The 11,531-nt window shown below is 40.5% G+C and overlaps 1 protein-coding gene across 1 annotated transcript; it reads right to left on the bottom strand.

Moving 5' to 3' along the window:
• Nucleotides 1–4,291: 4,291 nt before the first annotated feature.
• SLC45A3 (solute carrier family 45 member 3) lies at nucleotides 4,292–10,743 on the bottom strand. The gene is made up of 4 exons (XM_018561253.1): nucleotides 10,392–10,743; nucleotides 7,967–8,785; nucleotides 7,517–7,782; nucleotides 4,292–4,703 (listed from the first exon to the last, which is right to left on the bottom strand). Exons 1-4 carry the CDS (start codon nucleotides 10,558–10,560, stop codon nucleotides 4,308–4,310), a joined length of 1,650 nt encoding a protein of 549 aa, XP_018416755.1. The 5' UTR covers nucleotides 10,561–10,743; the 3' UTR covers nucleotides 4,292–4,307.
• Between the last annotated feature and the right edge of the window lie 788 nt (nucleotides 10,744–11,531).

Here is an 11,531-nt window from a genome sequence, read left to right as displayed (position 1 = left end):
GCTTCTGTCTCCTGCACCCTCCTGCCAGACCCTCCGCATTCCCCCAGAGACCTTGCGGACCCCTCCTGAGACCCTGCAGACCCCTCCCGAGACCCTGCAGACCCCTCCCGAGACCCTGCGAACCCCTCCTGTGACCAGCCAACACTAAGCACTGTTTATACTTTTATTTTTACTTAGTGTTGAATATTTGTGAGATAGGTATGTTCCCACAGAAAGGAGAAATAAGTCTGGACTAGTAAAGGTTTTCTGAATTACTACACCCTCTTCAGTTCTGTATAATGCTGTATAATGTGTTGCTGGGATTAGTATTCCTCTATAGCTGATGGAAATATAATACCATCAGTTTTAGAGGACTACAAATCCCAGCAATACATTATACAGCAATGCTGAATGGCAACCAGCTAAAGAGGAAAATAAATCCCAGCAATACATTATACAGCAATGCAGAATAATACAGTAATACCTCGGTTCACGAATGCTTCTGTTCGCGAACAGTTTGGTAATTTTTTGCTTCCGTTCACGAACTGCAAATAAGGTGACGGACATGACCACGGCCATCTTCTCCGCTCTGACACGTGGTTGTGGCTTCCTCTAGTCGAGATTGCGGGTGGCAGACAGACCTGTGAAGTACTGTACAGTATTATTCAATCCAGCATGGCTCCAAAGAAAGTGGAGAGCAAACATGGTGGAAAAAAGAAAGTGCAGAGCGGTAATGAAGGTGACAAGAATGTGCAGAGCGGTAATGAAGGTAACCAGAAAGTGCAGAGCAAGCATGGTGGTAAAAAGAAAGTGCAGAGCGGTAATGAAGGTGACAAGAACGTTCAGAGTGGTAATGAAGGTAAGCAGAAAGTGCAGAGCAAGCATGGTGGTAAAAAGAAAGTGCAGATCGGTAATGAAGGTGACAAGAACGTGCAGAGCGGTAAGGAAGGTAACCAGAATGCGCAAAGCAGTAATGAAGGTGACAAGAATGTGTAGAGCGGTAATGAAGGTAACCAGAATGTGCAGAGTGGTAATGAAGGTGACAAGAATGTGCAGAGGGGTAAAGAAGGTGACAAGAATGTGCAGAGCGGTAATGATGGTAACAAGAAAGTGCAGAGCAAGAATGGTAAGAAGAAGGTTTTGAAGAAAATAACCATTGAATTGAAGAAGGAAAATGTAGAAAAGGATGAGCGTGGTGTTCAAGTGACTGATCTGGCCTCGGAGTACAAAATGGCAAAGTCGACCATCTCGACTATTTTGAAGAATAAAGATACCATCAAAGGAGCTGATGCAGCAAAAGGAGTAACAATGTTGACCAAGCAGAGGATACAAGTACTGGAAGAGGTGGAAAAACTTTTGTTAGTGTGATTGAATGAGAAATAGCTGGCAGGTGATAGTGTTAGTGAAGCTATGATCTGTGAAAAAGCCAGGAAATTGCAGAGTGATTTACTGCAGCAAAACCCCTCTACAAGTTCATCTAGTGATGAATTTAAAGCCAGTAGAGGATGGTTTGATAAATTCTGCAAGAGAAATGGCATCCACAGACATGGTGAGGCTTCCAGTTCTGACAAGGCTGCTGCAGAAGCCTACAAGAAAGACTTTGCGGAATTCATGAAGGCAGAAGGATACGTTGCTCAACAAGAGTTCAACTGTGATGAAACAGGGCTCTTTTGGAAGAAGCTACCGAACAGAACCTATATCACGCAGGAGGAAAAGGCACTGCCGGGGCATAAGCCCATGACGGACAGATTGACCCTTATGCTGTGTACGAACGAAAGCGCCGATCTGAAGATTAAGCCACTACTGGTGTACCATTCCCAGACCCCTTGTGCATTCAAGGAACAGAACGTGAACAAGGCCAGACTGCCTGTCATGTGAAGGGCCAATGCGAAAGCTTGGGTCACAAGGCAATTGTTAATGGAATGGCTGAAGGAGGTGTTTGCCCCCACCATTAAGAAATATCTTTCTGACAACCAACTACCTGAAAGGTGCCTTCTGATAGACAATGCCCCAGGCACACCCTCCAGCCTTGGTAGATGATATGGACGCTGAGTGTGACTTCATAAAGGTCAAGTTCCTTTCCCCCAACACGACACCTCTTCTGCAGCCCATGGACCAGCAAGTGATTTGCAACTTCAAGAAGCTGTACATAAAAAAGCGCTCTTCACCAGGTGTTTTAATGTCACTGAAGAGACATCCTTGACTCTGAAAGAGTTTTGGAAGAAACATTTAAATGTCCTCCACTGCATCAACCTCATTGACAAAGCCTGGGAAGATGTTACGTACCAGACCTTAAACTCAGCCTGGAGGAAACGGTGGCCAGAATGTGTCACTGAATGTGACACGGAAGAGTCTGATGCACAGGAAGTGGAGTAGATTGTGTCCATGGGCAAGAGTACTGGTCTGGACGTCGATGGTGCAGACATAGAGGAGCTTCTTGAGGACCATAAGGAGGAGGGAGGAGGTTAGCAGTGATGTGATAAAATCCATTATGGAAAAATGGAATGAGTGCCAGGATTTATTTGAGAAGCACCATCCCAACATAACTGTAATGAACAGAGTGTTGAATCTGATGAACGATAACGTGGTCTCTCATTTCCAGAGGGTTATGCAGCGCAGGAAAAAACAAGTGACATTAGACAGATTTTGCGCCAAAATTGACCCTGCAGCTAAGAGACAAAGAAGAGAGGAAACCCCTGAAGGAGATCTCCCCGATGTCCTTATGGAGGGGGACTCTCCCTCCAAACAATAACCTCCTCCCCACCCACCTTCCTGTCCTCCACGCCAGAAGTCGCCTCAAGAAAGGTTAGTGTTCACTCTCTTCATATTGTACTGTACTTAACTTTGTTTCATATTTTTGTGGTTAAATTTTTTTTACATATGGATCAGAGCGGATTAACCTTATTTACATTGAACCTTATGGGGAAATTTGATTCAGTTCGCGACCAGAATCGTGGAACGAATTAAGTTTGTGAACCGAGGTACCACTGTACTATTATTCTGCATTGATATATAATGCATTACTGGCATTTGTAGTCCTCAATAGACGGTTGACATTCGGCATTGCTGTGTAATGTATTGCTGGGATTTGTAGTACTCTATAGACACTGCCATTCTGCATTGTTGTATCATGTATTGCTGAGACTTGTTGCTGTTCCTATTTTACATCCTCTTCCTTGATCAGACTTGCTATGTCTATGCAAGTGTCCAGACATCTGTTGAGTCACTAAATTGGAACAAATATGCATAATTGTTCCAGACTTAAAGTAACAAAGCCCGAAACCACCAGGCAACTAGTATTCTTAGAAAGTAGAATGGAAATGGCAGCACCAACCTTTCTCTAACTACATGTTTCCTTAAAACCTAACAGAGCACCTGATCAAAAATGTTATATTTTCCTGGTGGCAGCTCAGCACCTGTTTTGAATTTTATATATCTTCTATCTTTACCTTCTGGCTGTCTTGACCCTCTGCTTATTTTGCAAATGCATTTCTTTAGCAGGCTGAACTTCCAGTCTGTTCCAACTCTGTTTTTTGAAGGTTGCACTCTTCTTCTGTCTGCAGCCCAAGATCCTCAACTTCAGTGGTTCTGGAGAAGACCAGACATTGCTAGAGCTTGCTTCTTTAGGGCTGGTGCACACCTAGGCGACACAGCACAGGAAACGTGCACAATTCTGTGCGGATTGCCGCGCGGTCAGGGGTCGCCCAGGTGTGCACAGATCACGCTGTGGGTGCCAAACAGCCGCGCGTCATGTATCGCAGAAAGGTACAAGTACCTTTTTTCTGCAATACACAACACGCGGCTGTTTTAGCCATGATAGTGTTCAGAAGCACGAGCGGAATCGCGGCGGGAAACCACGAGATCCGCCAGTCACGACTAGGATGCCATTGGTAAAATAATGGCACCCACAGCGCGATCGGTGCACACCTGGGCGGCAATCCGCGTGATATCGCGCTTGATTGCCGCGCGGTGGGGTGTCGCCTAGGTGTGCATCGGCCCTGAAGAGAAATCCATAACAGTATTCAATAATATTTATACTTCATTAATACTTTGGAAGGAGAGGTTTACTTCAACAAATGATATTTAGCAGTGGTTAAAAAAACCATAGTAAAAATTTAGCGATGTTGGAATTTTTCAATATTATATCACATCTGCAAAGTGGCACTTAATAGTTTAATCATTTGATATGTAACATACCTTAATATCTACAACACTGATCCACCTTCACATTTAGTGAGCCTTCATATAAATATCCAGATTTTATTTATACCTAAAAAAAATTATATTTCATATGCCAAACTTCCAATACTTAAGTATATTTGATGTTCTTACAAAGCAGTTGCTTTCACCATATCACTTTTTTCAAATACCACCTTATTGGAGAAATATATAGCTATCAATCCAAAGGCTGCTGCTGAGGCAACATAAGCTGTGACTGTTTGTGTCTTTTGTACAATAAAACCCATGAGCAGAGAAGGGATCACCTGTGACAGAAGAAATGCGCTGTCAAGGATTGCAATGTCCAAGCAGATCCCATGGCTTGGTGCTGCCGATTCTTCAACTGTATGAGACCCATCACCGGATTGACCAAGACACAAGGAAGAAGAATGAGATGAGAAAATGGTAACACCATTACTGTTTGTTGCCTCCTTGATGAAAACAGACTTTATTTCTTTTTCAGTTGCTTCATCCTCTGTCATGTCCTTATATTTAGGGAGAAACACCTGTTGAATAGAACAACAACACATTTTTTTTCTTCTCATTTAAAGAGTAGCACAGTTAACAGCAAGACATGTTTTTTTCCTTTGCAGTTTATAGAATAGTGTAATGTATAAATAAATATGCTGTATGTAGCCCACCACACTGCAATCCACTACAATATGGTGCTATAAAGCACTCAGTATAGCACTTTTCAGCATAACTGTAAATTATAGTGGCAACTAGCCTTTGCTTGAACCTCATATTACTTTTTTTTCGGGTCAAACTCATGCTCGACCTCAAACTGAAGCTCATTCATAGTTAGCTCATCTTACCACTGCTAGCAAAACTCACAAAGTGCACTAGGCACAACCAGTGTGGAAACTCGAATACTGCTCAAGGTCTTCTAAGATAATAATTTGGTAATACGTTTCTAATCTTTATTGAAATATCCTGTTATGTGTGATGCATCTATATTTTTGTCCAAAGACCTGTAGCACACCTTACCGGACTTCCCATGAGAAAAATGGGTGCTCGCAATGACTGCTGATGGCCCGCATCAAGTAAAGATTGTTGTAAAGAGATGTCACCAGCACTCCAATATGACAAACACGTCAAAGTTTAGCGAATCTTCGTTTTTATTCATCAGAACGATTCACTTTAAGCCTGATGAAGGGGACCCTGCGCAGCCCCAAAAGTGCTTGATTCTACAAAGTGACTTCTACAAAATAAAAACGAAGATTCACTAAACTTTGACGTGTTTGTCATATTGGAGTGCTGGTGGCATCTATATTTTTGACACTATATTATATGTCATTGTGCTGAACATTGAAAAACCTAAGTTTTCCAAATTTGTTTTATAAATACGAACATAAAGTACATGGAGTTCAGTACCTGGGACAATTACAGAACAGCAGAAACATTCTGCACTCCAGCATTAGAGGATGTCCAAAGAAAGCATGATAGAAGAAAAAAATATCACGAATGGGGTACATGAAGAGAAATATACACTGGAATAATAGAAAAACTTTACGAATATCTCATATTTAAGTATTTTTCTCCTAAACATGAAAAGTCTCAGTCCAGCCAAACTGATATTTCAGTTTTTGGTTAATGATAAGGAGTTAAACCATGTTGGTGAGAAAAATTAAAGTGAATATTAAACCCTATTGCTATTTTACACAGTTCAGCAGCACAATGAATTCAGAAGGCTACACTTACTTTTCGTGAACTTCTATTGTCGCTGCCCCTGCTTTCCTGTGTGTGTGTCTCCTTACCCATGCAGGGTTCTATGGAAACACCCGTTCATGTACGCTCTCGTGGTCAGACTACAGCTGTTACATGAAGATGCTGCCTGCGTCGACATGCACAAGCATGCGAGAGATAATCACACAGAGGGCACACCTTCACTGCTCCTCCATAGCAAGTAGTTGACAGTGGCACCCGAGTTTTCCTCTCCAGCTGATAGAATAAAGAGCCATTCATGCATGCTGGTGCAGTAAATAATGGGACATGTAGTCTCAATGACTGCTGAATATTGATGTTATGAGGGCACGCTCCCTGAACAAGTGGCCACAGGAAGCAATAAAGTAAATACTTCTGTAAAATTGTTATTACTGTTTGTGACCCCATTGAGATTTCACCTTCCTTTCTGTCCATCCAACAGCCTGTGACAGCATGAAAAGAATTGGGGAAAGGGGAAAAGGTGTCACAAAATAAATTATAAACCTGATAGAGGTCCTTACCCTTTCACATTTTATTTAAAAAATTTGTTATTTCTGACAGAAAGTTAGAGTAAATCTACTGAACAGGGAAACACACTGCAAAAGAAACCCGACATGGGTTTCATGCCTTCCCTACTATAACCAAAACTAAAAAAGTTAGGTTTTCATTTCATGCTGATTGATATTTCCTGCTTGATCTGCTGTGTCTTGCTGCAGCACACATAATACCATTGGTAATTGTTAACACAGTGCTATTGTTGTTTACGTAAACTAAATGCCAATAATTAGAACAAATTAGTGTTACAGCTAAATCCCATATGGTGAAACATAAAAATAAAGCATGTAATATTTAGTTAGGTGAAAACCATAATGTTCACAGTGAAAAAATACAATAGTGTAAAAAAATGTGTTTAAACCACTGAAGGGTCTTCAGAGAGACCTATTCAGTGTTTAATAAATAACATTTAAAGCATAAAGCTACTCAACTGATACAATGTGGCAGGAATACCCAATAGTGACCTATTCAGTGTTATTAAATAACCTTTAAAGCATGAAGCTCCTTAAGTGATACAATGTGACAAGATCACAATGAAATGAAACACTAATACATCATAGCAATCTCAGTACTATTTTTGGTTGCATTTTAATTGCTGAACTAGCAGTTTTTTTTATCCTTTAAAAATTGCATAATTTTGGTCTTCATTCTAGTTACATAGTACTGCTGGCCGTAGCTAGTTATCATAGTGTTCCGGCACAAGGGGGCTTGTTTTTATTTCTGCCCAATACCACGTTATCTAAAACTTGACTGCACTACTATACAAACTGTAAGATATATAAAGGATGTGCTAGGGATACCCATAGACAGAATCTCTCAAGGTTGAAAGAAGATAGATCTTCCACAACATTTTGAATTTATGGCTTAAACCTCTACGAGCTGTAACAATCATTTGTAACCCCTGTGTGCCTAGATTATCTTAAAAGGTGCTTGGACTGTTCATAATGCTGACCTATTGTACATTATGTTCTTAAATTGAAAGGCAAACCATGAATTACTGGCCACTGAAAGGCAAAGCTCCATGAACATAGTGATTTGCTCTGACAAGTTGTTGACTTACCTGACGGTTATGGTGATATAATGAGGTGAGAGTGTAGGGCAGGATCTGAAGCACAGAGAATGGGATTCCTGTTATGGCAGCTGATGCTGTTACTATGATAACATCACTAGAGAAGCATATGATCATTGCAGCAGCAGGTAGACAAGAGACACCAGCTAGGTAGACCATTTTTGTTCCAAATGTCTTAACCAGGTAATCCATAGAGGACGAAAAGGCTATTGATGTCACAGATTGAAGGAAGAGGCCCAGACTTCCCATCCTGACCCCTAGTAGAGGTAACATAAACAAAAATAAAGCAAATGCAATGTTACATGGGGGGGCTAATAGGTATACACTGACATTAAAGAATATTTTAGGAAAAACAATGGATGAAAAAGACATGGCTAACAGAGAGATTAACACAGTTTTTTTTGTTGATATTTACTATTTTTGATGAATAAATTTACTGACCTTCATCATATCGAAGTCTAGCTTCTGTTCCTGGTTCTGCTATTGGCACACCATGATACAGTCCTTCTCCAACAAAGTCGGTATAAAACATTGTAAATGTCATAAAGCCCATCCAGGAGAATAGTTGTGCCACAAATAGGCGCCACAGAGCAATAGGCATCCTGCAACAAAATCTCCTAAATCGTGGAACCAAAGCACATGCACCTCTTAATGCAAAAACTGTACGCCAAAAATTGTATGGTAGAGTCCAAAACTGGCACATTTTAAGGCAAGTCCTCCACCTTCCTGTGTGCTCCAAAGAGATATCCTGATGTCCGGAATTTGTTATAATCTCTTCTGAGACAAAGAATGTAGCAAAGACACATCCAGACAATATAATAAGCAGAAGTGTAAAAAGACATCGTTCTTGCCCTCCTAACTGCTGTGCCAGCCAGCTTCCACTCCAGTCCACAGATGGTAATAAATAACCAATGCATGCGCCTATTCCAATTGTTAATGCATAGACTGAAAATGCTTTCCTGCAAGCCTCTCCTTCTGGGAAAAGGTCAGACAGCAAGGCTTCCAAAGGAGTAAAACAGACCTGTCCACAGGAATCCAGAAGCCCAATTCCGAGCACTAGGACAACCACCTCCATGCCAGCATGATGGTGACCTGTCAGAGTGGCCAGATAACTGGAATATGGGATAATAATGAGACTTAACATAACTCCAAAACACAGAAGCCAGATGAAGGGACGGCGACGGCCGTATTTGCTGCTCCATCGATCACTGGCAGAACCAATCAGGTGTACAACTAAGAGACCAAGAACAGGGCCAAGACCTAAAAAAATTAAAATGTATTATTCATCATATTTTCTTAGACCTATAAATGATATATACTATTGTAAAGTATGATAGTGGGAGTTACAATTTTTTACATCACATGATAATTGTGCTACTGTTTATCAAATCCATATTTTCAGTAAACAATACACTAAAGGTAATTTTAGTGTACCCAAACACAATATACAGGTGAAACTCGAATAATTAGAATATCGTGCAAAGTTCATTTATTTCACTAATGCAACTTAAAAGGTGAAACTAATATATGAGATAGACTCATTACATGCAAAGCAAGATAATTCAAGCCGTGATTTGTCATAATTGTGATGATTATGGCTTTCAGCCCATGAAAGCCCCAAGAACCCCAAATCCACAACCTCAAAAAAGTAGATTATTACATGCAATCAATAAAACAAGGATTGTACATAGAACAATATCGGACCTCTGAAAAGTACAAGCATGCATATGTACTCAGTACTTGGTTTGGGCCCCTTTTGCAGCACTTACTGAAATTACTTTTGCACGATATTCTAATTATTCGAGTTTCACCTGTATGACCCAATTTTATTTGATAAAATATTAAAGAAGAGGTTGCATCGAGCAAATAGATTCCAAATATGTCAAGTCTTAAAATCACACCTGTGTCCATAGTCAACACCTTAAATGCCCTTAGAAGTCATCAATTTGGAGTTAACCATGAATAATGGTCCTAGAATTATTCCTCTCACTCTGACGTTCACAGTGATACCCAATATGTGTAGCACAATCGTTTTTGTACGTAGGCACAAACATACATTTTTGTTCATATGTGCATGTATGTGGGGGCAGGGGGCTTTAAAGACAAAGTCCTCTTTTTACAAAAAAAAATAATAAATGCACACACATTAATAAAATAAATGTTAATTTATTGATTTTTTTTGCATTGGATCCTGCAAACCATTACAACTTTATTCAGTAGATTGCAGGTGCAATGGTCTGATTACTGCAGACACTTAGTTTAGAAAACTGTGGTAAGATTTTATGAAAGCATCTGCCAGTTTTACTAATGTAAGATTGAGAAGAGTAACGCCTTATACAAACACTAAGAGGGAATGCTCTCTGTTTGTTCCTACTGTGAAGAGAGTTGTCCCTGGCACTCTGTGTACAAAGCATATATAGACAAGTGGTCAGTGAATCATTTATGTAATGTTATAACTACTATGTTAATGCTATAGTATAGCGAGTGTCAGTAAATGTGGACTGCAACATCTGCGCATGTTTAATGCTTCAGTTACATTACTTTGTATTGTTCCCCAGTGTGGATTACCGTACCGGGGGAGCACATAAAATGTCAGCAGGAAGTTGAGCATTACCGCTGGATTTGTTCCTGCCTTTAGCTACTATTTGTACTTTGCTAAAAAATTAATGTATGCAGAAGTATATTTCCTAGACCGGTTAAACACAGGTAAGCTTTTATTGTCTAACGCTCTATCAAATGAGCAGTGAAAACGAATTGGTTAACAGGAAGAACGCAAAGATATCTTTCTACCAATTGTAATAACACATTTCCAAGGTGACTTAACTCTAAATTTAGAAATTTTACATAGTTTATCTAGTTTACATACCTAGTACCATGGTCATGAACTTTTCTTCCACTCCAGCTTCAAGAAGCAAAGGTGGCACAAATGTGACCCCAGCTGCCAAACAAACTTCCAGGCCACATGTTAGAGAGTTTACCAGAATAAGTTGTGCTTGGGGGCTCTGCAAATAGTCCCTGAAACCAACCTTCTGCATTATGTCCTTTGCCCTGGGAAGTTTTTACACGTTAATTTGTCTCAGGTCCCCTGTTATACATCCAACAAGACATCTGCAGCTCTGTTCTTGCTTATAAAAGGCCATTTCTAATACAGGAATCCACACATTAAAATAGGATTGTTCTTCTTATGCAGTTTCCTATTCTGAGGTGAGACTTTTTCAAACCTTTACAAGCTTATGCACATTTTCACCTGAAAAACAGAAGAAGAAACGTTACAACCATAAACGTTCTGCACTTTTTGCACAAAGAGAGATATGTAAGCTTTTTAAATCATACAGTACATATATCAGTCCTATATTCAAAGTGACAAGAGATGATGATTGCCCAAACATGCTAATAGTAATTGGATTGGGTAAATAAACAGATGCAGGCCTCACCACTGCAACTTACTTTCGTCAGTAAATATTTAGGGGGTTATTCACAAAGCTGCCGAAGGCAGCAGAGTGCATAACCCAGCCGAAATGAAGTGAGCTGAACTATGCATTAGCTATTCACTCCGGCTCAGTACGGCTGATTTCAGACGTACATCGGCTGAAATCAGCCATACATCGGCTGCACTTCGGTCAGCCAAACATGCTCTTCACATCTGGATTGGCTGAGCTGAAGCTCCGGTAGCTCATTCGCTGCCATTCGCCCCTATTCACATAGGCTCAGCTCGCATTCGGCTCGGCTATTCTGCTTGGTACCTCCGTGGTACCGAGCAGAATAGAAAATCAATGAAAATAGTCGGGGGAAAAAAAAGTTAGAAATGTTTTTCAAAATGTAAATAAATAGTAAAATTGTAAAATACATAAAGAATTTTTGTTTTTTTAAAAAGGCGAATGCGCGCGGTCGCCAATGACAGATGCACTTTAAGTCAGCTCCTCGACTCCCTCAGGCAAACGCTCTATTACCAAGTGGTTTCTCCCCCCCCCCCCCCCCCTCCGCCTGTTTCTCCCCACCACATCGG

The sequence above is a fragment of the Nanorana parkeri genome, unplaced genomic scaffold, assembly GCF_000935625.1.
Source record: "Nanorana parkeri isolate BGI_ZX_2015 unplaced genomic scaffold, ASM93562v1 scaffold510, whole genome shotgun sequence".
NCBI lineage: Eukaryota > Metazoa > Chordata > Amphibia > Anura > Dicroglossidae > Nanorana > Nanorana parkeri.
The sequence above is the reverse complement of the archived record's forward strand: the minus strand, read 5'-3'. Positions and strand labels throughout refer to the sequence as shown.